Genomic DNA, 26,836 nt, shown 5'->3' on the forward strand with positions numbered 1-26,836 from the left:
GGATGTTGCAACCAGCGTGGAGGGTCCAAACTACCAGATGAGCCTTTCAAGATGTAATACCTTTTCCTGGGTTTTATATTGCCACTGGATTTCAGAGGCCCATTTGAATCCTTCTACTTGCTTGCTGTGGTTTGGGTTGGTAAGGAGATGTATATACTGCCATATTCCAGCACCTTCTCTGCACCTCCTGCCTCTCCCTTGCAGATGCCTGCTTCCTTCCTCTTGCTGTCTTTAAAATCTCTACCCTGTAATCATGGATGTTGACTTTCACTGCAGATGGGAAGTCCTTTAGAGGGAATGGAAAGTGCTTACAAACTGTTCTGTTTATAGAAGTGGCAGAAGGAAATGAATCACTTAGAGACTTATACTTTAGTTACTGATGGCCACTACAGCTACCTGATCTTTCCTTCCAAAAATCAGGTATCAGGTAACTAAGAGCAGCAACAACCACCTTTCTCCTGTAAAAGATTGATAACCCTTAAATAAGTGCTTAATAAAGAACTTGTAGCATTTTTTTTCAAATTAATATATAATACCATTTAATATCAGTAATCTACACAGAACAGTGGAAGTTTTTGCAGAGGCCCTTTATTTCATTACCCCGGCTCTTTTCTGTGCCCTCTCTGGCAACCACAACTTCACTATTCTGATGTCCTTCAAGCCCCTTTGACACATGCAAATAACACTGAAAACTGGTGAGCCGTCCTTCGTGGTCCTTCTGTCCTGGTGACAGCTTCCAGAGGCCACACCATCTGCTCAGCAAAGAAACCAGCAAGACTGCAGACAGCTGACACATGGCCAGGACAAAGCCCCACATGTGAGGCTACAGACATGATTTATAGGCCAAAGAGCATCTCGATGCACTTGGAGAAAATGGCATGGAACATGAGGCTCTTAATAAATGGACTGAGCTGCAAAGGTTTGAATATTTTACACTTGTAAATGAGGCACTTGTAGGCACCAATCCAAAGTCCTTGGAAATCAATGGGAGTCCTTCCAGTGCAGCAGCAGACACTTCCACACGGGAAGCTACTTGACTACAACAAAGAAGTTTGGCTATGACAAGGGCATAGAAGCACTGTGGGACCTGGGCCACCAAGACTGGGAGATGACTATTTCATTGGCTGATCATGCCAGAACAGTGGCCTCAAAGAACAGTTTTTCATTTCCCTAGATAATCATTACTCAAAAGTATTCAATACTTTTGATTTCCTACCCTTTTCTGGCTTTTTTGGGGTTTATTGCATATTGCTCCTTGCCAGCCTTGCCAGTGCTTGCAAAACCAAGTGTATTTTTGGGCGAGGTCATCTGAGTTGTTCAGGGCTGTTTCTGTCCCTGACATGGCAAATTTGCAAGGAAGCCTCAGGCAAGCACAGGCACAAGCAAGAATCAGGGTGCAGGTGGCAACCAAACCACAGTCATGCCAGTAATTCAATCACAGCAGCAAAACTAAACTGAGGGCTGCTGACAGAGGGAAGTTGCTAAGCTGGTAGGAAGATATGACTGAAACAGATCCATTGATACACTTCTATCTTCAGAAAATATGGAGCTGCATTCACCCAAGATGGAGAGAACATGCCCAAGCTACTCAAACCTGGTTTGCCTTTGGTCCTGAAGAACAGACCTGACACCCTGTTTAGCTCCTAATCCCAACCCACCTGGCAGTGAGAGGTACTCAGACTGGTCCTGCTGCAATAAATTTTGATGCTAATTTCACAAGCATTTCTCTGGATATTTTTGTGGAAGAGGAAGATCCTTTCACCATAATTCATGTCTAGTTCTATTCAGCAACAATCTTTACAAATGTTTAACTGTATGGATTTGCTGTATGAAGAATCAGATTGCTGGTACTTTTTCCTACTTAAATCCACAACGCAAACACAGTATTTATGCTTCTTTCAATCTTGTCCATGGCCCTCAGTGACAAAAATCATCCCCATGATATATAGGAAAGATATTTAATGTGACTGAAAGCTGGGAAAGCAAACCTCAGCATACATTACTGCACTACTTCCAGGGAGTCTATCTTTTCAGAGCACAGTGTCACAGTGGGGAATGAAGAAACATATGAGGTATCAGACTATAAAAAAATTAATTAATAACTTAAGTAAAGCAAAGCAGGATGTCAAATATGGATTCTTCTTTTAAAATCTATTCTGTCATCACTTCAGTTATGCTTTCTTGTTTATTATTTTATTCTGAAAACCATCAAAATATAAACCAGCAAGCTCTGAAATAAACCCTTCAGAAAGAGAAAAAAAAAATCACTTATTGTCTTTGGAAGATAGACTTTCGCAAGACAGTCTGTTTCAATGCTTTTAAAATAAAAGAAGTTCTTATAATTCTAGAGAAGACTGCTGTCAGAAGTTCCTGAGTTGATATGAGCACAGTTACCTCTCCAGCGCTGTAGCTACGGAGCCGCTGGAGATGTTGCCGGTGAGTCAGGTGATTTGGGAGACGCCCATTCTGCAGCGGGATCCTGGGATCTATGAAGGTGGTAGCACGGCTGTTGTGGTCAACAAAGAAAGACTGGAACACAAAGGAACAATGGTTTCTTTAATAAGACTGACAACCCTGCGATGGTATCGTGGGAACACAGCAGGAAAACCACTGGCAACCTTGGATAAGTATAGTCCATGGAAGGCACCTGCAACAACAGGACTCAACTGGCCTACTCAAAGCTAGAATAGCTCTTAGAAAATATCTGAAGCTGTGTAGACCAAAATCACGTGTAATGGCCATGATGTACACAAGACAGGAGAGAATAATGTTATTGGGAAATGCTGCTTTAACATATTTGGTGGATCCAGAGGTCAGTCAGCAAAGCTTAATTCAAGGGAGAGACACTGAGTCAAATTTTGCAGTCACAACAGATCTACTCTGGCTCAAACTTTGTTGTCAGTCCAATGCTGCCTTGCTTTGGTACAATATTCTACAGAAAGCCAGAAATGCTTTGAAACTTTGAAGCTTTTTTCCTGCTTCTAAAATGACTCTCCTTGCTGCTTGTGTTGTTTAAACCAAATCTTCACTGATTTTGAGTCAAGAAGGAAGGAACTTTTAATAATCATGTAGTCTGATGCACTGTGTTAAACAAGTGATTAGTTTTGTCGGCATTCTTACCTTGCCCTGCTGGTCAGTTTTTATCTCCCAGCCACGAGGAAGCTCCAGTCGGGTATCAGCAAACATGTTGATAAAATTTACTAGGTCTCTGTTGTGCTGATACCGCTCAAAATTACGAGCGTCTCTACGAATCTTCAGAATCATGTGCTTCAAGCAGGTGCTGTTGGTGAAGACTCGATAGGCACTCTGTGAGATGGATAACAGAAGGGAAGAAACCCAGTTCTGATGTCAAAATATATTTGGTTATTTCATTGGCCACATGCCCAAAGGACTGAAACAAATCTTGTTAGAATCGAGAAACATTTCCATCTCTTTGTTTTGATTTCAATAACAACTTTACATGCATATGCAGAATTAAAAAATACAATCTGGAAAGTGAAACATCCCACACATTATGCACAGTTAGCTTGTGTAAGAACTGCCTTTTTAATGCACTTCAAAAATGGTCAGAAACATCACACACTCAAGGTGCATGTAGTTGACCCTTTCATTGCTTTTACTGGTTGACAGAAACACTGCGTGTGTGCCTCAGCAGCACCAGAGAGACGCAAAGACAGCTGTGAACATCTATTTTTGCTATAATTGAAATCAAGATGTGCACGATAGGACTCATGAACTTAAGAGGACCCCGGTGCAGATGTTTCCATATGAGCTTGCTACCTTTTTTATGGTGACTATACAGCCACAGGACAGGAACTGACACTTTTTAATTGTCTATTTTTGGAAGATGTGAATTGTTTCCTGGAATGGAGTATTTGTTTCGGTGATGACTACTAAATCTAAAGCTTGTAGATGATGTAGAGGCTCTCAGCTGGAGACACTTCCATGAGTCCAATGAATGCCACCCCTCAGGCAGCGAGTTGTATCTCACAATGGGCATTAAATACACCTCTAGGGGAATGTGGCCTGAGGCAGCTCAAGGGAGTGAACTGATCTGATTGCAGAATAGGGGCCTAGTGAATTGTATTTGTTGTTCAATATGTGTTGTTCAGTGTGTTCAATGATAGACCATCACAAAATAATATTTATGCTAACAACACACAGGCCCATTCACAGGCCACTCTTTGAATCCTTCACTTCAGGGAAAAAGCTCCTTAAGACAGAGTAGGAAACTTCACAAAAATCTCCTGACCTTTTACTAGAGAGAAAATGAGTGTCTTGGTTTGCTGGTCAGCCCAAAGGATTGATTATTCATTAGAGTAATAAAGACCACTGTAGGACTCCTGTCTTAAGTAAAGTGAGGTCCAGTGTGCAGACCTGGAATATGTCCAGAGAATCTGACCCAGCAGCTTTGAATTCTATTTTTTTATGCGTGTTTAGTGCACTTTAACCACCATAATTCAATAAAACATCTACAGGTATAATCTTTATTATGTAAGGATTTATTGTGGTGACACCACTGAGAATGCTCCCTGTAGCACAAGGTCCCTAATTATGGCAAGGGCTGGTAAATGTTATGAAATCACAGAGATATGATCTCTGCCCTGAAGATATGACCTGCTTATAACCCAGGAAAGCTTCATGGTCACAGATTTTTAAGATCCCAGGCTACTACACAACAAAAGTTGTATTTTGATCTAATGTATGATCAATGACTGGCTTGAATATCTCTAAGCTGCACTAGGGAAACAAAGAGTGCAATGTAGTTTTATCTCTTAATGGAAATAAAATATCTGAAAAATGAGAGCTTTTCCCTTTTAATTCTAACTGCTGGACAATATTTTCCAATCCCAACTTCAGTGGCATAATTAATAGCTTGAAATTTTAATAGGGGCTTGTGGTTAAAATATTACACTCATGTTAAGGCAAAAGTTATGTGGGCAATTATTCCTGTACAAGTGGTATCTGTAGGACCATTTGACAGATGTTTTAATAGATTATTCTGGTCTTCACATTAGAGACAAGTTTTTAAGATAAAACTGAAGGCCTCTTTCTGCTTTTTTAGTTTCAGTGACTAATAAAATTGGAATTTAGTCTCTTGTGAGCCGTTCTTTACACAACTATGGAATCAGTTGCTCATTTTTCCAAAAACCATGCTGGTCAAAAATTACATTGCTCCCAGCTATAAATCATCATATATCACCCTGCTAATGGAAGAAATTATCTGCACTCCACAGCCTAGTTCAGGGAATGTCAGATGAGTTAATACATCCCTTCCTTGTCAGGATCTCATGGGTGATAATCTCTGGCAGATGCTTGGATGGCTGGCTTCAATCCACCAAGGGCCACAGCCAAAACCTGATGTCTGCAGTCAGCTAAAAGGCTGTGCTGAGGCAACTCTCAGTGTTTTACCTTCTCTTCCTTTTGAACAGGAAGGTCATTGCTACCCAGAAATGGATGACTTTCCAAATAGTCAGAAGTCACTTTTAGATGCCTTGTTGAACTAAATTCCAGATATGGCAAACTAGGACTGCATCTCCTTGTGGGACTGCCCTCTCTGCTTCCTCCTGATACTGCATTTTCTCCACTCCCCTTCAGGTTTGCAAGAAAATGTGTGGTTTTACTTCATTATTGGAAAAAAAAAAGTTATTTGAATTTTGAAAATTTGTTTTTATTTGTCCTTTTTCCAAAATAGCTACACTGACACAAGTCAGTATTTCTTTCACTCAGTTATGCCTGCCCCCATTGTGGGAGTGCAAATTGCAAGAGTTAATTTTTTTCCCTCTGTTTCCCTTGGTGATATCTGAGTAAGACTTGGTGGTATCTGAGTAAGATTTCTCAGGACGTTGAATCAAAAGACAACAACTTCACTGCCTGAAGGAACAGACAACAGAATCAACCAATCTGAAACCAAGGGTTCCTGCTTGTTCTGGGACAGTAACATTAATGAGCTGCTCTGTACCATGGACGCTCCATGTCAGGCAGAATCTCAGCAAGAGCCTCCTTGGAGCAGCCTGGCTGTAGTGTCCCAACCTGGTCTGGGGCTCAGAAAGGACAACTGAGCCCCAAGTCACACAATTCATGTTCACTGTGCATTCTCCATGCAGGTCTGGGACACAGCACTGGGACTCAAAAATCAGTTATGTGGGAGAGCAAATCATAGTTACTCACATAGTTTGCATGCAGCACAGTGAAGAACTCGGGATTGGTGATGAACTTCACAGCTGGAGACTGCAGCAACAAGGTGATTTTTTGAGAATTCACAGGAGAAAGGGAACCTTCCCTTCTAATCTCTGAACAGAAAAACCCCAAAAAAACAAGACACAGAATCTTATTAATGTAGTGGCAAGCACAGTCTATTATTTACCCTTTCAGAAACAGCTGCAGAAGTGATGATATAAAAAGGCCACCACCTGCCCAATGCACTTAGCTTGGCACTCCCAAGACAAGCAAACTGATGGATGTCCTTATGCTTAGTGATGCAGTGCAGGAGCTGGATGGTTTCCTGAACTGCAGCTTATGAAACTCTGTGTCAAGTCTGCTGCTGTCCCCAAGTATAATGTGACCACAGCAGTTTTCACCAGCTGATGGTTTGGTTCACCCAGGTCTATTCTGCTTTCCCCTGCAGCTGATTTTAGAGAAATCTGATCTCCCAATCCAGCATTACCCTTTACTTTAATTGCACTGGTTTTGACAAGTACAAGGTTTTGGGGACTTGTATGGTAAAGAAAACAAAATTAAACACAACTGCATTATTTTTAATCTCTATCAATTAATGAAGCACAGGAGCAAAACTGAGCACTGAGAATGTAACTCTGTAGAGGTAGAAACTCTTGATGCTCTTTAGCTACCAGAAAAATTCTTCCTACCATTGAATTATGGCTATGGTGTTCTGGCATTTGCAGTCCAAGAAAATTGGATGCAGATGTCATCAACAGAATACATAAAATTCACTTTTTTTTTTTTTCTTATTAGTTATAACTTTTTTCTTCTTGCTGCATACATTATTTTATCAATTGAAAACTGCAGACTGGATCAGTTTCTGGAGTTAAACTGATTTATACTGACTTGGAACCTGGATTAATGTGCCTTAATTGTATTCCTTCTGATATTTTTCATTTAAATTAAAAGACAAATAACAAATGTATAATACTGCAGCTTTTTCTTTCCCTAATGTGTTTACACCAACATTGACCTTCTACTTCTTGGAATTTTATACAATATTGATGTCTTTTTCCAAAAGCAGAGCAATTATCTATAGCAAAAACCATTTCCTAATAACTTATGGTAACATTTATCACACTGATTAGCTCTTTGGGTTTAAAACAAAAGAGTGCATGGTAAATAATAAACTGAACAAAATACTTAGGGGTAGTAACTCCTATTAAATTACTATTTTATTGTCTATGATACTAAATTATTATACCTATTACAAGTAATTGCTACATTACTTGTAAATACTAATAATTCAATGTCTACCTAATTTCCACTTCCATAACATAGACAACTGGGTTTTCCTTATAAGATCCACTGTAGGTAGAAGTCCCTTTTTAATTGCAATAGAAAAGATGGCAAGGAAACTTGAGCATCAAATGTTAAACATCCTTGGCCAAAATTGATTTTCAAGCTAAAAAACCCTAATGGATCAAAACAAGCAAAATCGAAATATTTTTCTAAACTTGTTAAAAATTTTATTATTTCTCTATGTATTTTTTTCCTATTCAACATGGAAAACTAAGAAAATTCAAGCAGACACTGTGCTGGTTCTTTCCCATTACCAATCCTATTTACAGAGGGATGGCAAAAGGATAGCAAGAAGTTGGATTTACTCATTGCAGACAATACAGAACACAAAGTTTGGTGGAGGCAAGAGTGATCCAAAGGAAGACAACTGGTCAATCATTTTGCTGGTGCTAACAAAGCAGGGAGTTATTTTTGCATGGTCTCAAATTGCATAGTGGCACTAGACTGATTGCTTCCTACTTGAAACAAACATTTAAGACTGTGGTTTCCCAAATGTTTTGAGAAAACATCTTTGGTAGGAGTGTGACTACCACCAAAAAGAGTAGAAGAGACCCCTGCCGTCCCATCCTGCCTTCAGAACGCATTTTCCTCTTCTGCTTTGTAGGAAAACTCTTGTCTCCTTATCTAACAAGCCAGATGAAAGATCCAATCTGGCTGTAAACGACCAGGACAAGAAGCCAGGCTATTTTTCAGGCAGTTCACTTCTCAACTCTGGTATGGGGTCCTGTCACATAAATTAGTGGTGAGCAAAAAGACAGCTGTGCCTTCTTTGGTGACAGCCCACACTTAGGTCAGCTCACAGCTATCACAAAACCACACCTTTAAAAACCACAAGTATTTCATACATGATGCCAGGGCTGCTGCAGGTGCAATCACATGGGCTAGTGTGGCAGTGCAGAAGCCAAGCCTAGCAAAAATAAACTGCAAATGCCCCACGCTACAAATCACATGGCCACAAAAATAAGACAGCAGACAGCACTATTTTTGCAACTAGTAGGTGAATAGTATTCACCTAGTAGTTGCAAAATGTCTCTTTCATTTTAGTTTCAAATGGCTGTTTACTAAGGTAAAAATGCTTCAAATGCTTCGTCTGTCTTAGTAATTGTTAAAGAACAGAAACTGTTGTATCCAGTATTGTACTTGTAGCTTCACATCTAAAAACTGTATTTGCAGGTCCTTTTTTTTTTTTTAATTAGGTTTTTCAACCTGGTATAATAAAAGTTCAGTTGCCCCTGGCAATGCAGATTTCCCCAGAACAGAATGGCACTGAACATGCCACTCAGAAGCTTTGCTGCCCCATACCTGGGCTTGGCTGGGAAGGCTCTGCCTCAGAGTCACTTCCTCCTCCAGTGGGAACTCTCTCCACCCTGTTGTTTACCACAGCATCATCTTCAGTCCTCTCTGTTGCGATGGTTCGCTGGATGTTTTGGTACCTAGATACATTCATAGAAAGGAACAATGAGATTTAGTAACAGAGGTGCCTTCTGTTGCTTTCTGCTTTAACAATGAGCACTGTTTCTGAATTATCCCAATATTTCCATCTTCTGTGTACAACAGAGTAAGAGCACAGCTGACCCTTCTCTTGCAGCTGGTGCAGCTGCTCACACTTGGGCCAGCCAGCGCTCTGCAAACTTGGCATTTCTCAGTGATTAACAAACAGCCACAGCGGGTGCCGAGTCAGCAATACTCAAACTTTAAACACATATTTAGGCTGCATGTTGCTACTTCCCTTTAAAACATCTGGACACCTGGAACCCAAAACTAGAGGTGGATCATGGTTCCTCCTCTCGTGTAGCCTTATGGAAGCATAACCAATGAAGTAAGGACCAACCCTCTGATGCATTGGGTAACCTTCAGTCTTTCTTATTAAATTACTGGATGTGCATCCTGAATCCTGAAAATAAATCATCTTTTCCTGATGAAGAACTAATAGCCTGGAGTGTTATGAATTCGCACTACAGAAATCAAATTCTCCTTAACTTGTTCACTCATAGTGACAGATGAATTGGTGAACATGTTTTCTTGGTTCTACTGGCAAATTATGACCATGTCTTACGTGTATCATAAATGCATTTTATACAGAAAGAGAGAAGAAAAGAAAAAGAAAGCATAATAAGAAAGAAAGAACTAGAAAGAGAAAGAAAAGCAAAGCTAGAAAAGAGACTTTCTTAATTATTTTAACTAGCTTTTATTCCATCCCGATATTTTTAATCCTTCTTTCTTCATGGCATTTCCGTGCGTATTTGAAAGAGGATGGCTTTGCTGCCTGCTTTTAATGTTATCCAGCATTGTTTGTCTTTAATTTTTCTGACTTACACTCTTTGCTTTCCTCAGCTCAAGATCCGACTTACAGATTTTTACTTACTTTCTATCTCTGTATTTGTTAATGCACACTTTATTCCAAATAGAAGTTAGGCATGAGTAAGTTCCTCAAAGCGACACAGGATCATTAAAGACATGAGCTAGGGTTTGGCTTTTTGATATCTCAAAAGACATAATCTCCAGTAGCTCACTGGAAGCCAATCTTAAGCGAAAGGGCTGGAGATAATTAAGAAAAAGTAATTAAAATTTTAATAGATTTATACTAAACTTTCACAATGCTATATGTCTCCCTCCATTGTTCAAAGTCATTTAAAGCTACATTTAGTGCATATTTTGATAGTTTAAGAAAACATCCATCTTTACAAAGAAATTCTGGTAGCAGGTTTTGCAACAGCATGAATTTACTGCAGTTTTAAACCCTCTGGTTTTAGACCTACATTTTGCAGCTTTATTCACTTGACTGCAGGCAACTGAATGAACTTTCCATTCCAGTACTGCAGGAGTTTTACAACACCCACATGCAATAGAAAGGAAAGGAAAAACCAACCACAAAATCCCCCAAGTTCATATAATCAAGGGATATAAGCACACATATAGAAAAACCCTGTACCTTCAATTTAATTAGATGGTAGAAAATCCCCACTGGCAAACCTCAAAGAGCAACAGCAGCTGTATGCCAACAAAAGTCTATGCATTTCTTTTGCATCTCAATACTATAAAATCACCTTATATAAATACCCAAGAATGCCAAAGTAATTGGAGAAAACATTGGAAGCGCAAAAGTTATGGGAATGAATGCCTCTGGAAATTTGTCTCCTTTCAAAGTGATTTGTCAAAGAAATGGAGCTTAAGAAATACCACACTGTGGCTGTCCTAACCATGATGGTTGTTTCTTATGTTGATTATTATCTTGCAAACTAATGCAAAGACAAGTCTAGGCATACATATGCTGCAAAGTATCCTTTCAAGAGAGCTTGAACAACAAGGGCTGTTATCTACCTGACCAACAAGTAAGCAAGTCAGGTAGTGCTCCAGAAAATGAGCAAGAGCCTTTAAAATTAGAAGCAAGGATGTTTCTTTGGTGTTTGCCCGGCACCTGGATTCCTGTTTTGCATTCCCTGTATTCTCAAGTGGCCCATACAGCTAAAGGGAAGCTTGGAGCTTAGAAGGAAAGCAGGACTAGGTTTAATCACAGCTATGGGGTTTTTTTCAAGCTGAATTTCCAAAGCTTTGTGGTTTTGGCTGGGCTGGAAATACCAAGCTTCCTTGTAATATTTTGGTCTTTCCATTCCCTTACACAAATTAAACCAGGAAGCCAAAAAAAAGTAAATTTGTTTTAAAGAAAAGTCACCAAGGTTTTTCAAACTGCGGAGTGATGTTGAGTCCAATTATGTTTGAGGTTAGAGCAAAAGTTCAGGCTGCTGCTAGTTCTATCAGCAAGTCTATTTTTGCTGTTGCTTCACCTAAAATGGCTCTCAGGTGTGTTTGCTGAAAAACATTTCAAATCATTAAGTTTGAAACACAACAAAACAGAATTCTGAAATGAAGGCTTAAAACAAAGTCCAATCCTCAGAAGTGTTGATAATAACTATGAAAAGTAACTATCCTGACATTCCTGAAATGTGGAGACATGAAATACCTGAAATTAGATTTAGGACTAGAATAACTTTAAAAATTATAACAGCCAGGTTAAAACTACAAAAATTACTTGCCACAGGGCAAATGCTCAGGAGATTCAGTATGAATCCCTTTCATTAGTATCTTAGGAAAAGTTCACAAGTAACAATAGAAGATCTTTGTATTCAACTTCCCAAATCAACAGAGCTCCTTGCAGAGAGGAGAGAATCACCAGCTTTTTTCCTTAGTCCCAAGAAGCCATGACATTTCATGTTTAATAAACTGCAAAGTCTGCAATGGAACTTGCATAAGTAGAGATTTGCCACTGCTGAAACTCCATACTTCTCCCTTTGTAAATGGATATATGAATACTAAAGACTGAGAGATTCAAAGAATATCAATCTTATTAAGTCTCAATTCCCAACCCAAACCAGTGATAATCAAATAATACCCAAGACAGACAGCCTACATGAAAACACTGAATAATATGAGGGAAGGAGGTCACAAAGACGATGCCTACGCTTCAGTTTCTGCTGTGATAGCTGGTTTAATGACTAACCTGCTCTAACTAACAGAATGGTAAATCACTCTCATAAACATTTATTCCTTTCATGGTTGTTCTGCACTTCCATGAGCTCAACCTCAAAAAAAGGAAAAAAAAAAGAAAAAAGGAAAAAAAAAAGGTAAAAAAAAAAAAGGATCTATCTCCACATCAGCTTTCTGGTTTCTGTGGCAGATAACTTTTTAAAGTGGTAGCCAAATAGTCTGAACTTTGACATGGCTAAAATCCCTCTTGAAGACCACTGCTAAATGGCAGAGAAGTCATGTAAATCCTTTAAAAGAATCTACATTAAACATTCACTTTCTTACGTTTTTGTTTTTTTTTGTTTTGCTTTTGTTTATTTTATTTTATTTTTTTATATTAACATGGCAGCTTGAGGCTTATGTGCAAACCTATAATGAAAACAAATACTGGGCAGGTTCTCTCATTTCTGCAAGACATAATACATGCTATGAAATACTACTCAAAATAATGCATTTTGGTAAAAAAGGATTATTCTTCAAGAGCGTTTTGAAGGTGTCAGTTTAAGTTGGCCCAGTTCTCCCAGACTGCCTCATTCAGGGCACAGCAGCTCCCAAACTATTCAAAGTACTCTGAAAAGAGCACTTTTAAAGTCTGCATCCTTCTCTCAGCTGCAGATTTTCCTCTAAGCACAAAAGAAAACGCAAAAAAAAACTTTTGTGGCATTTTACAGGCTATAATTAAAATATAATTTCAGTCTTGCTTATCCTTCTCTAGAAATGGTGTCATTATAGTAAGAAGAGAATTAAAAAAACCCCCAAATCCTCTTTTTAAGCAAAAATGGAAGATTTCTGACCAACTGTTTATTTTTTCCTTTCCTTTTAAATTCAGTCTAAAAAGCGAGCATGAGAAGAAAATGATGAACAAATCTATGTGTGGACTAGTCAAACAAAGCTAAAATATAAATGACATTGAGAGGTCTGACAGATTTACAGGGCCCAAAGCAACACTAAGCAGACCTGTCTACCTCTAGAAATGTGCACGGTGCTATTAGAGCGGGGCTCTGCCCTGGAAAAGGAGACAGACCTTTCAACGGGCCTAATTAGCGTGGGTAGAAACGCCGCACGGACACGGCAGCAATTCCAGCCAGGTCCCAAAAAGCTCTGCTTTTCACCAGCTGCTGACCCATCAACAGCAGCACTGCTACAGCTAAGCAGCAGAAGCGACTCCATGCCTTGGAAGAACAGTCCCTGCCCTCCCAGCGCCAAGGCTCACCGGCGGTTCAGCTGCTCCATTTGCTGGATGGAGCCGGACCTGTGGATGCCGTCGGGCGTTGCCGCGGCCGTGGGCCGCTGCCACGTGGTGGTGCGGTTGACGTGGTCCACGTAGAACACTCTCCCGTGGCTGTCTATCCGAGCTTCCCAATCTAGGGTGGGAACAAAAGGAAGGGGTGATGCTGTCAGTGGGATGCCTTCCAGAAAGCCTGCGTGTGGGAGGTACATACAGGCACACACACATACACAGACAGGGTATATACACACAGGAGATACTATATATATATACATATATAGCCTACATGCAATACATACCATGTGTATATATTCAAAGTACACATTCAGGTGTGTGTATCTGTTATTTGCTTGTCTATATATACATATATGCAGAATATGCATATACAGAAACATTTTGTACGCAGCACACAGGTAGGCCATGGAGTTCACTACCACAGCACGCGAAAAACTAGTGACACACAGGGGCTACATTTTTAAAAGAATGAGGTAATTTTTCATTTTGTGATATTGTTTGGCTGAATTCACTGCAGGTCGGAGTAGCCACAAAGAACCGACCCTTTTTATTTTTTGTTACGTTTCAGAACAAATATGCTTTATTTCTCTTCCTTTTGCTAAGTGGCTTCAAAGGACAGCATACAGCAATTAAAGACTTCACTGAAAACTGATCACAGACTCTTTGGACATACCTTAGAAATCTCTCTAAACAGAGAATCGCTGTCATGAATGCAAACTAGATTGAGAGTTTGCAGAATAATATTGAGCCTTCTATCATTATTGTTTCCCGCTACTGTTATTTTTCTCCCATGATTCATAACTAAAAATTATTTGGTATATGATGGCTTGTGGAAAATGGTAATGTTGATAAAAAAATAGAGTTTGTAACAGAAGAAATTCAGAAGTGAGTTAGCTAGCAAAGCCATGTGTCAAACTGGTTGGAATGAATGGAGAAGTGGAATAAATTAGGCTTGCTAGTTTCATATTTCCACATGACCCATCAGCTGATGGTACATCTATGTAAATACATGCACATACTTTCTACACGAGCTCAGAATGCAAACCTACTGGCATTCACACACAAATCCACATACGGTGATTACCTTTGAGGGCAAGCATTTCCTCATACTTCCATATTCTTACTATGATACCATCTTCCCTGACGAGTTCTCTCCTCCTATGGTTTTCTATGATCAAATTCAGGATCATCTGAATTTCATACTTTATGTATTTCATTTCCTATTCTCTAAGAGCAGAATGGAAATTGCACCTTTTCCTGCTATATTTGGAAACCTATCCTTCATGATCAGTTCCCATCCTTTGAATGTTGGCCCTGACTAAACCTACTTCCCATATGTGATCCCAGACAAATGTAGGCTGGCTGAAGACCATGGCTAGCTGCCTGCCCCTGACAGCTGAATCCCACAGACCTTAAAAGGGTGTTGGGAGTCCTTGGAGAAATTTTCTGTAAGACTCCAAGACAGGAAGAGCCATAAACACATGCATTGCTTCTTTCAAAGCTACCAGAGTCCTTAAAGACACAAACTCTATAGTCACACCATGGGCACACATGCAGCATCTCTCACTGTGAAAATCACTACGTTATTTAAGGAGAGGACTCTCTCTTCCTCTTCCAGGTAAAGTTTCCCAAGGATGTGGTAGCTGTTTCAAGAACAAGATCACAGCTTTGTGAAAACCACATCAAGAACATAAGACAGTGAAAAAAGCACATCAAATACAACATACGCACATTGAGGTAAATCAGACTGACACATAAGGCAGGTCGAAGGCCAGAGCCTTGCTGAGCATGCTGGCACTGGTGGCAGGTGCACCACTGTGGGTGGGAAATGGCCCTTCTGGAGCTATGCATTATCTGTGGTATCCTCAAGGAAATAACCTTGACCAGATCAAAGATGATTCAGCTCAACATCATGAAGATCTTAATTTTCCTTGCTGTTTTCTGGCAAAGAACAAATCCTAGCCCTCACTCCACACTGCTGCTGTACCTAGTAACAAGTTAAGAATGACATAGGTCAACAGAGAATTAGAAGCTTGCAGGCAGTGCTGTAGAAGCACGCTCTAGACAGCTTACAGAAGACACCAATTGGTCATATTGGTCCAAAGCCTGCTGATGAACACTTAGCAAGAATAAATATTATTACACTGCCAACCAAGTTTACACAGTTACACAGCCTACCAAGATTTTATAATAGATCCCTGTGCACCATGAGGTCTACAGGTTGTTTTGCACTAATTAAATACAAATTAGAGTTCCTAAGCTTCTAAGCATGTTATTTGGAAACTTAGGAGTAAGGAAGCTTGTCCAGAGCTTGGAGATCACAGTGAAAACATGAGGTCAGAGTGAATTATGACTTTAGGAAGGCTATCTCTGTTGGATGTGTCAGACATACAGCAGTAGTATGTACAGACACAAACTACACCTGTCAGTGAGGGTTGCTTTATTCACTGCTTTACAGGTGTGTCCACCTGAAACCATGGGCTGAAACTGGCATGCTAAAATATTATAAACTGTGTGTCTCATGCTCCTTGCAATAGCATTTCTAGTCAGCTGAGTAACTCCTTTTGGTTACTTGGCAAGGCTGTCAGAGGGTGGCAGGTACAACTTCAGTCGTATGCAGGTAGCAGGTGTACTTCCTACCTTCCCATAAGACAGCCTGCAAGTCACACAAGTCACTGAAGCTCCCTGAATACGATACCAGATTTACGGACAGATGGATAGATACCTGCACAGTGAGACAAACAGACTGACAGGTGAACAGACAGGCAGAACTCTGCTTCCAAGCTGTGCTCAAGTCCCTTCATGCTACTTTAGGGGTAAAGATGATCTAGGAAGCAGCCAAATTTCCTCAGGGTCTTTTGTTAAGTTTTCCAAGTAAAATAAGACTGTGACTACTACGAGGACTAACCTCTATCTAACCTTCACAGTAAGAGCATGCTAGAGCATGGGCCAGGGATGTGAGAGTACTGGTTCTGCTCTCCAGTGATCCCCCTCCATCAGCCAAGTCATATTTCTCAGCAGCCTCTGAAACTGCTCTGATTTATATCAGAAGATGCAACTTTTTCTGGCAGGATCATGAGGGCAAAGAAAATGCATTGTCTTTTCCTCTCCAAGCTCAGCCACACCTTTGGCAAAGCACAGCTCTGAACTGGACACGTATTTTTCTTGGCTTTAGTTCTGTAGGGTTTCCAAACACAGGCATAATAAGGGGTGACTGGTAATGCCGTCATGAGGCCATGCAAACACCGCAAATCTTCTGTTAATCTCGTATCAGACTTAGCCTTCAGACTGGTCATTAGGAAACTCCTACATAAATAAGGAATCTCTTCTCTTCATTTTCCCAAATAAAACCGTCTGAACTTAAATTTCCGCCTCAAGGCCAGCTGTTGTGGGGTTATGATGAAATCAAGCTATTCAGAAAACTATTCAAAAGAGAAAGAAGACTGGTCAGAAGATTCTCCATGACCTAAATAAAATCAGTCAACACTGAACTTGCAGCACTGGCACATTACCTTCACCTCTACTTATAGATGGAAGCCAACATTGCACATGATAAGTAAGCCAGTTTTGATCATATAACTTGGGTTTAAAATATAAAGTTCTTTCCTTTCACATGATTGAAGACCTATTTATCTAGTATTAGGAGTTATTTAAGGCACTGAGATAGCGATAATGGATTTAAGGAGAAGAAAAATTTCTAGATTAGGCATATGGTTTTCCTTTAGAAATTACAGTAAAATTCCATGGAGAGTTTTTGGAAATCAGTTTCCTAAGTGATATTATTCAATTCAACTTCTTTTCCCACTCAAAGTTAACTTAGTACATTTATTCCTATTAAGATCAATATATTTAAGCCCACAGTGTCAGCCTTTATTGTAAAAATGGTGTTATATGCTAATGTTGAAACAAAATCCTACAAAAGGATATCGCTTCTGTACTTTATCATCACAGACTGCATTTCATGTCCTTACACCCTGTTGTGAAAACACTTGAGAAAACCAATGGTAGAAATACTTGCCTTTTGAGGATAACTATAAGAAAGAGGAAAAATGTATTAAATTGGTGCTGAAGAACATGGAATAGATTTACAGTATATTCTGTTTACCTGAACTGGTGTTGGTGTGCTACCATTAAGTCATCTAATAGGGAATGTGCCCGATCCACAAAGTGTTGTGGTAAGAGTGGGAGGAAGAGAAATATTTCCCTGTTACAGAGGTAACCGTTCCCATTTCATCAGTCACTGGCAAGCCACAGTGGGACTCTAAAAAGACTTTATTGGGCTGAAGGCATTTGAATCATTCATGCTACTGTGCGGCTGACGCCAGCACCGGGGCTATTTTCAGCTCAGGGAATACTGACAGCATGGTTGGCAAATGATGAATTATTTGTCAAGGGCACCATAGGCCAAATAAGTGTGTTCCCGTCTTGGGCTTTGAAGCAAACAGAGCGCTTTGTTTGTGCGCCCGGTTGTTTTTGCGAGGCCCGGCACATTTCAGGCTGTGAGATCCTGCGCTCCGCTGGCACAGAGTGCGCTCTGCTGGGCACCGAACGCCAGTGCAGGAGCGGGGAAATGCCGGGAATCCTCACAGAAAAGGCTACAGAGACAAGTAAAAACAGCTCCAGCAGCTGCTTTGGTGTTAAAAATCCCGTATTATCAGGCTGCTGATCTATCACACTATTCAAAACCCTCTCACTTTTATTCAATGCAAGTGTGGGCTCCACTGCAGGGCATAATGAACACAAAGTTCACGGATTATCAAATCCAAAGACAGTATAACAAGGCCACTGCACATAACAAGGCCACTGCCTTTTCCCAACTTCTGCTGGTTTGGTTCAGATTTGGACCTGTCTGTCCCAAGAGCATCCTCACTGTGAAAGGGCTGCTGCTGGACCTGCATTCAGATGTGACAGATCACAGGGACTGCCGTCCCAAACCATCTTTGAAGTTACAGGAAACCTGGAGACAAACATTACAGAAAAATCAGAGTACTCTGCTGATACACCATACAGAAAGTCTTACAGCCAGGCTTCCAGAACAACTGACAGATCCCAATCATTCAAGTCGGAACACACTGACTGGAAAAACAGAATAATATTTTCATTTCAGGGAAGAAGATGAACGAAGGCAGAGAGGGAGGTTATGGAGCTCATCCAAAACAACATGACAACATTTGAAGTCAGGATCAAATAAGGGAAACAAAAGGGCATATTGCTTGGGTTCTGGAGAATGTATATACAGAACACACAGGGCTCTTCAGAAAGACATACTGACCTCTACACTGTTTGAGTTAACAGGAAAAGCTGAAAAAATGCAATAACATAAAAAAACTAAAGCTTACTTGGTGGAAGAGGCTCATCGATAGTTGGGTAGTGATGATGGTCAGGCCTCAGAGAAGGAAGCTGGCTGACTGGCTGAGAATTATGGAGTAAAGGACAATCACCTATGGACAAGATATTCAAGACATTGACAGTCATTCACTGTTTTTACAATGTGGTTCAAAAAATGTGTTACTGTAAAACAAGTGATTATTTTAAAAATAGGTTAACCTGATGTACTAGCATCTCTGGGTATTCCTATTTTCAAGGCATTATTTTAATGAAGGCAAAATCATAAGGCAAAGAAGTATTAAAATAATGCAGTCAAGTCTCTTGAGTCAATGCTGAAGTGTTATGGGCCAGATTCTGGACTCACAGACACACAAGTGTAAGCGATAGAAGAATCAGGCTTGATCTCTGAGAAATACTGTTCATATACAACTAAGCTCAAGCTTCTGCAGCAACTGGCAGGAACATGCAAAATCCTGGTTCCAACTTTTTACTCATTCCATCAGTGGAATAAAAGGCTAAAAGCTGCCTTGGATCTTTCTCTCCTTTTCAAAAAGATCAATGGCTGCATATGTAGACTGTAAAGGCAGGATTTTGCAGTCCCTGCAAAGCAGAAGATCATCCCCTTCCATGGATATTTTTCAAAATTCAATGAGTCCATCTTGGGTTGAAGGAGAGAGAATGAGAGAAGGACCAGAAACAGGTAGGAGACAGGTGGTAGAAGAGAAGGATAAAAGATAGTGAGATATAGTCAGGATCTGAGATAAGGAAGGAAGACCTAAGATAGAGAAGAGGGAAAGAAGAAGAAGAAGAAGCAGAAGAAGAAGAGGAAAAAGAAAAATAGTCACACAGGATACAGTGCAGAGTAAGTTTTTAAACACTAGCATTGTATATATGTCCATATATAGAATTGCTTGGATTGGAATGGACCTTAAAGATTGTCTCATTTCAATTACCCTGCCGTATTTAAATATGAAATAAATGAAACCTAAGTAAATATCCAAACTCACATTCTGTTGAGAGGAACAAGTACCTTAAGATCAAGTCAATGCTCACAGAATCCTTTAAGAAACTAAGACGCTCGAGTAGGGATGAAAAAGTATTCCATATCTTAGACTTAACATGCTAAAACTTCACAGGTTCCAGAATAAAGATTCCTTCTTGCCTTGTCTCTAAAATCTTAGAAATCAGGACTATTTATCTTACTAATGGACATATTTGCATACTGTGTGGTAACAGTTTTTGACTATAACTTCCAGCTTGGCTTGTTAATACAGATACACTCTGAATTGCATAAACATAATATTTACTTGAATCAGAAAGATGCAGCTTATGGAAAAAAGATATATTAAGCTGAATGGTTCTGGTGATTCTGGAAAATTAAGCCAAATTCACTATGTACCAGCTGGTTTAGCTCTCTTTAATTTTATAATCTTAACAGCCAGAGAATGAAGATTTTGTAAAGATCCCTAAACATATACCAATCAAATGTAAAAACAAATTTACCAAAAAAAAAAAAATTAAATACTTTTTTCCCTTAAAAAAACCAGCCAGAATGCAGAAGCCAATTTTGTATAAAACTGTGAAAAACCTCACACCTCTCAGAAATGAGAAAAATCACTTAGATAAAAATACTCCCCCTTCTAGGTGCTCTGATGATACCGTATGGCCTGTTAAATGCCTTCATTAAACCACTTGTGTATAGGCGTATCTCACAGATGTATCTGCTGCATGTTTTGAACAGACAGCAGAGTTACATAAGTTTATGACTCAGTGCTAAAAGTCCATCTCTCACAGCCTTAAAAATTGTGCTGTTACTACAGGTGTAGCACCGACTACCAGATCACCCACCTATGTTTCTTTACTTACCTCACCACAATTGACTCTCCCCTAGTCAAGATAGTTACGCCAAGCCAGCGGGAGCATGGTAGTGTCAGTCACCTGGAGTGGGTGGAGGTGACCACGTCTACTGGATTTGTGACAGCTGCCAAGCCACAGAGCAACATGCACACTGACTGAGGCCCCCCAGGGACACCAAGAGAGTGCTAAGAGCTGGGTGACCTTCAGACACACACTCAGCTAAACAAGGCAAAGCCACCACGGATGCTGCAGAGCCTCCTCTTTATGGAGGCTCAACTCTTGGTGCTGTACTGTACTGAATCCATATGCACATGACACCCTCTCCCACCACATCCCCTATCAAAAGCTCACACAGTTCAAAACACTCACCAAACCTGCACATATGATCTCACACATACACAAGCTCGTGCCCCCTTAGCTCTACTTGCATGTAAATGCTGTTCACAAGCAAAGGCTCTCGCCTGCAAGGAAGGAAGCTGGGTGTCTATGCCTGTGTACTTCTGAAAATTTAATGATTTGTACTAGATTCTGCTCTACAGACTCAAGAATTCCCTAGTCCCAGCTGTCTACAAAGTATTTACACGGGCTGGTGTAAATTTTTTCTGCAGGGGTAGGGTCTGTGGTAAAGGAAGTTGTGAGTAAATTAATTGGGAATGGAGAAGGAAAACATAGATGAATGCTTTGATTGGAGTTCCTCAGCGATACCCAAATAGGTTATCCTTCTGCTGCCATTTTAATTTGGTGTCACTTACAGAGGGAGACAGATGACTCAGAATTAGGGAGTGCAAAGACTACCTCTTGACCTTGCTGCATACTCCTGAGCTGCAGATGAGTCCTTTACTATTTCAGCTGGAGAAAAATTGTACACTAGCTCAAAAAGAGAGGAGTGATCAACTACCCCTCTTCATGTAACTGCAGCGAGCATGAAAGGAGTTACCAAAGAGGGGACTTAAAGTAACTGTTAAGGAATTGGAAAAAACAGTACCTAAATTACAAAGGCAAAAAAAAGAGTTAAATACATTCTATCTCTAGGGAAGGATACGGATATGAAAATTTTATTTAATATAGTGAAATTTCCAAAGTATCTAAGAAAAAATATAAATATCTGTTGAGCTTCCCTATGATCTGTGATATCTGAGGTACATTTGTTTGACACTTGGAGAATTGGAACAAATGGGGCTCGAAAACTGTGTTTGCAAGAGCTTATGACTATGTATGGCTAACAAACATTTACAGAAACTGGCCCAAACCTTTATGTGGTGCAAATCAGCATATCTGCCCTTTGACAAGCACAAGCTGGTCTTCTCACTGACTATCAGAGACATGGCAGCACATCAGACATGTGATATGGAAAAATCTCAGGAAAAAAGGAATGAGTTGGTGGATGTGATAATGCTGATCTGCCACATAACTAAAGTAACTGATCTTGATTTTATAATGATGCATGTATATCTACAGTAATTCACATATATGGATCCCTACCTGATTTAGTTGGTTTTGTTGGGATTTTTAAGGACAGGCTCAATTATCCAACCCTCCCTTATATCTGGCCCAGCTCACAGCCCCTGAGTTTGTAAGAAATAAACCGTGAGCTGAAACCTCAATTATCTGATGCCTTCTGTGACATCTAGATAATCAGGGTCGCCCAGAGCACCAGTTCTCAGGATCTAACCTTCTCTTCTGCTGCTTGGACCTGCTACTGGGGTGTCTAGACCCTCTGTGGCTCTCTGTGGGTTCCCACCATGAGCTACTAGTTCATCTGGCCACTGGGAGGAGCCATCCACTTGCTCCCTGTCCAGCTCAGGGCTCTGCACTGAATCTGGCACTGACTCAAAAGCACTGTTCTCCTCCTCCTCATCATCCTGAGAGGAAAAGACCGTGCTCTCAGAAATCTTTGCGCTGTCGACGGAGGAGAAGCGCGTGTGGCTGGAGAAGCGATTGTTACTGTCGTAGCAGGAGGTGCTGTAGCACGAAGTGCTGTAGCAGGAGGTGCTGTAGCAGGAGGTGCTGTAGCAGGAGGGGCTGTAGCAGGAGGTGTCACACGCCTCACACTCGTTGTCACCATTGGGCCTGGAGCTCGACTCGCTCTCACTTCCTGTCCGGAGGGATTCCCCATCCAACAGCCCGTCATTCATGTCAGAGAGTTGCTCATCCAAGGTCCCAGGAGGCACCGTGCTCTGGCTGAAGTTCTCTTCAGCCTCATTCTCCAGAGGAGGCTCTGCTGCCACGGTCTCACTCTCACTGACCACCTCCTTATCCATCACCTCCTTGACAGTAGACTCCTCATCGTTCTCCCTGCCATTACCACCATCTTGCTCTTCTTCCCCGTCGCTGCTCATCTGTGCCGAGGGCAGGCTGTGGAGCAGGTTGTGTATCCGTATGTAGTGTGTGCGAGGGGTCTCTGGCTCACCGCAAGCTGAAGCTATGACTGTCTCAAGTTCAGACACAGGCAGGGAGCATGGCCTGTTTTTCCTCTTTGCTGTGGTCCTCAGCTGTAGCTTGTTGTCTTCCTCCTCCTGGGCTGAAGCCCCTTCTTCTTCTTCATCCTGACTCTTCTCTAGGTCTTTGCCAGCATGCACATCTGCACTCACCTCATCAATATCTACTGATTCTATGCTGGTCAAGACTCCACCATCTCCCTGAATACCAGAATCGACTTTGTTATTTTCCCTAACTTCAGGCTCAGGAGGAGACATGCAAGCCGTCAGATCCGACTGCTCCATGAGGTCCGTAGCACTCAAAGAAGGCAGTACTTCTCCTGGGATGGATTCCAAGGGCTCAGGAACTGGCACCGCATCAACCTCCCCATCTCCTGCTAGCTCTTCATTTAAGCTGTTCTGGTTGACTTCCCCAGGTGGTTTGACAGCCCCTGGGCTATCGACACTGTTCACACTGTATCCATTTAGCTGTTCTGGAGCTGCACTTTCTGAGGTCACTGTGTTGATGCATGGAGGCTCACCGAGGCTTTCCTCCGTGGGGTTGTTCACAGGGCTTTCCGGGAGGTCAGCTGGCTCAGGATCTGCACTAATGGAGACCTCTTCATCATCTGTATGAGACAGGAAAAGGAATTACTTACTCTTTTAACAAGAAGTGTTGACTGAACCAGAGCGTTGGCTGTGGGGGCACAAGCATCCACAGCAATCTGAGAAAATTAAAAGCATAAATTACAGTCTGAAATGAGTAGGCAACCGAACAACTATAAAGAAGTGCTGAGGTTTTTTTGCTAGGCAGTCTTTGTACATTGGATTTAATAATGGGTTTACTCATGGTGGTAATCTGTATGCAGCACCCTGCCTCCTTGCAGCATTACCTGAAGGTAACACCTTCTTGAACCTTCTCCTTGAGCCAAAACGGCATCAGAGGAATACTGTGGGAATCAGGGAAGTCTTCTCTGAGATTTTAATAATGCTCTTCTTGTCACATTGAAGCTGGCAAGACTCCACAACAGAGAACAAACAAAACACTGTGTTTGTCACCCCTGAAAGGCAAAAACTTCCCCCAAAGACCCCTTGACATGATCCTCATCCATACCACCTCCTCTCAGATGTCAAACAACCTGGGCTCTTTCATGCCATTCAAATAGTCAAAGAGAGAAATCAGGGTTTTCCAGCAAGTGAAAAGCAATGATTTCTAGCTACTAATGCAGCTGTTGTTTGGCTTGACAAACTGTAAGCAGAGAGGGCAGAGAGCCTGAGAAGCAAAGAGTCCCTGAGAAATACTGTTGAGACTGTGACACAAAAACCAAAGTTTAACCTTAGGCAATCATGACAGTCACTTCCAAATTACTACAAGAGAACACAAACCAAAACCAAACCAAGAGGGAGGCAAGAAGTGGGACATAGAATTATTTTTTGTTTTACTTTTTTCATTAAAAATAATTAAATTGAGAAATTTTCTAATAATCTTTGGTATTACATTCTCCATTTTTACTTTTGAAGTGCTCAAATGCAGATGACTACAAATAGCACCCCGTATAACACTTTCACTAGGGCAGGTGACAGAGAAGCAGATGAGACTTCAGTTTTCCACTCTCTTTTCTCCCAGTGATGTGGTGGAGTACTTGGAACAGTCAATAACAGGGGTATATGAGACACCAGTAGCTCTGTCCTAAGGGGAAAGCGGGAAGAAATTGTGACTCACGATGCATCCTGTGATGCAGGACTTTATGCACTTCCCTTTACTCATGACTGTACCTAAAGTCCCAGAACAGCCAGGAATTAATGCAGATTTCTGAAGAGAAAGAATGCAAACAAACAAAGAAAAATTCTAGAAATCTAGATAAATGATGGGTTAAGACTGAGAATTACCTGGATGGATGGAAGAAGTTATCTCAAATCGGAACTGCAGCTGGCCACTGACATGATCTGTAGGAAGTCTGCGACCCAGAGTGTAGCTTACAACCCTGTCCCTGAAAGAAAACAAATATTGTCACAATAGACTATAACCTACCCTATGTCTACTGTGCATAGATACATCTGCTGTGTCCTACAAAAATCCATATTAAAATACATAAAGGCTATTCATCCCAGCCATGAGGGCATGTTGACTTGCATACAAGAGAACAAATGGCAGAGGAGAGGACAATGTCTTCAATTACAATGGAACAGCTGAGTAAGTGAGTAAGACAGGCTGCAGGGACACACAAGCACATATGTATAAATATTGAGAGAACGGTGGGAATGAAACTTCTGCAGCATGGGTATGAAAATAGCGACATGGGAAGCAAACAACTCCCACTTCACCTATTGTAACGAGAATTTGCTTCCCTAGAGATCTGACCATCTACCTTTTCATAGAACCTCACATTTCTGTATTTTCATCCCTTCACCATGTCCATCAAATTCAGCTTTCCTGTTCTTGTTTACCAAACCCTGTGCAGGCCAGTCCCCGCATACCACCTTCTCTGTCTAAACTGGCTGAGTGACTGCTCTTCATCTCTTTCCACCCCTCTTACCTCTATGAAGCTGAAATATCAGGAGAACACCTTCCTGACAAGGTTGATCAATGACTCCATTCTGTTCTTGTGCAGGTCCCTCCCTTTGCCACACTTCATCCACCCCTCAGAACAGAATGAAACTATAGAAGAGATTAACTTCCCAGCTGCCCACAATGAGGCTGAATCAATCTTTGCAAAGCATATCTTGAGTGTAACGGGTTCACTAAATAGTAATACTTATACATCTTTTGAAAGAAACATAGTTCACCTCCAGTTGAGCCAAATATACTTGCTAGCACAGTTTCACATGCATTAGAAACTCATATAAATGAGACAACCTTGGGATTTGCGTACAACCTCTTTGAACTTGTGCACATACTTCTCACTGAGCTTGCCTGAGATTTAAATGCCACTATGGTATTAAAACTGAGCCAGATCTAGAGCAGGTTGGAGGCACTGCTCTTGGCAAAGTACATCCTTAGATAGACAGTGTTTACAACAAGGAAGTAAAATAGGAAGTTATAATCAGAAGATGATGAGAAATCTCATACAGAGGAAAGCCAGTGATACCAGTTACAGAGTTCTACCTTCCCAAAGCTGTTCTTATCCATCTGGTTTCTAAAAAGCTACTCTATCTTTACTTGAGAAACAGGGAAGTAGCTTAGTCCCTTCTGGTAGATTCAGCTGTCAATATCACAGCCAGTTTCTGAACCAGCTGTTCAAAAACACTTCCAACAAGCTCATCTTCCTGCTGCTCTGCTGAATTGAGATCCAATTATCAGAAATGCCTTCTTGGAAACTGCATTGCATACGCTTTCCTCAGAAGATGATTCTTTTTCTCCCTTGCTCTTCAAGGTCTGAACGTTACAGGCTTAGAGACAGCTTTTTGGCTTTTTCTGATTACTATCCATCTTCCTTAAATTGGTTTGTGTTATTTTGGCAGCATACACTTTCCCAGGACTTTCATGCAATGGGGAAGCACGGCAGCGCTTGTGAGCTCAAGGTTGTTCCTTGGCGGCAGGGTAGGGTCAGAAAGCATTAGTTACAACATGCCACGTATATATTTTTATAATATTTCCCCTTTCCAGAAATTTAAAAGAGAAGAAACAGATCTGGCATGTTTTTAGCCCATAGGTAATTCCCTGAAACATGAAAAAAGCCTGCTGATAACATTAAAAGAATAGTCAAATTGAAAATATTGCACTCTCCAAATTCGCAGCCATGATACACAAAAAACATTTGCTTTCCTAAATGCCAGCTCTCACTTTTCAAAACACCACGCGTACGGTTATGGAGGGAATTCTGTCCGGCTCACAGTCCTATAAAGTCTAATTAAAACCAACACCATTTATCAGACAAGCGTCAGTTTAATAACTTCCCCTCAACATCATTATATCGCAATAATGATGTATCACCAGGGACTT

At 40.9% G+C, this 26,836-nt stretch overlaps 1 protein-coding gene across 7 annotated transcripts in view; it reads right to left on the minus strand.

Annotated features, from left to right (window-relative positions):
• Window positions 1-26,836, minus strand: part of HECW1 (HECT, C2 and WW domain containing E3 ubiquitin protein ligase 1) — a 252,277-nt gene that overhangs the window by 49,187 nt on the left and 176,254 nt on the right. For 4 of the 7 annotated variants that reach the window (XM_058038828.1, XM_058038656.1, XM_058038571.1 and 1 more), the window contains 8 exons: window positions 24,784-24,884; window positions 22,149-23,522; window positions 18,631-18,732; window positions 13,262-13,412; window positions 8,827-8,957; window positions 6,172-6,293; window positions 3,121-3,306; window positions 2,395-2,529 (listed from right to left, as the gene is read on the minus strand). In XM_058038828.1, coding sequence (XP_057894811.1) covers window positions 2,395-2,529; window positions 3,121-3,306; window positions 6,172-6,293; window positions 8,827-8,957; window positions 13,262-13,412; window positions 18,631-18,732; window positions 22,149-23,522; window positions 24,784-24,884 — 2,302 coding nt within the window. The remainder of the gene's footprint in view (window positions 1-2,394; window positions 2,530-3,120; window positions 3,307-6,171; window positions 6,294-8,826; window positions 8,958-13,261; window positions 13,413-18,630; window positions 18,733-22,148; window positions 23,523-24,783; window positions 24,885-26,836) is intronic. The other 3 variants (XM_058038988.1, XM_058038911.1, XM_058039068.1) reach the window with 2 other exon arrangements.

Source organism: Melospiza georgiana, chromosome 1, assembly GCF_028018845.1.
Source record: "Melospiza georgiana isolate bMelGeo1 chromosome 1, bMelGeo1.pri, whole genome shotgun sequence".
Lineage (NCBI taxonomy): Eukaryota > Metazoa > Chordata > Aves > Passeriformes > Passerellidae > Melospiza > Melospiza georgiana.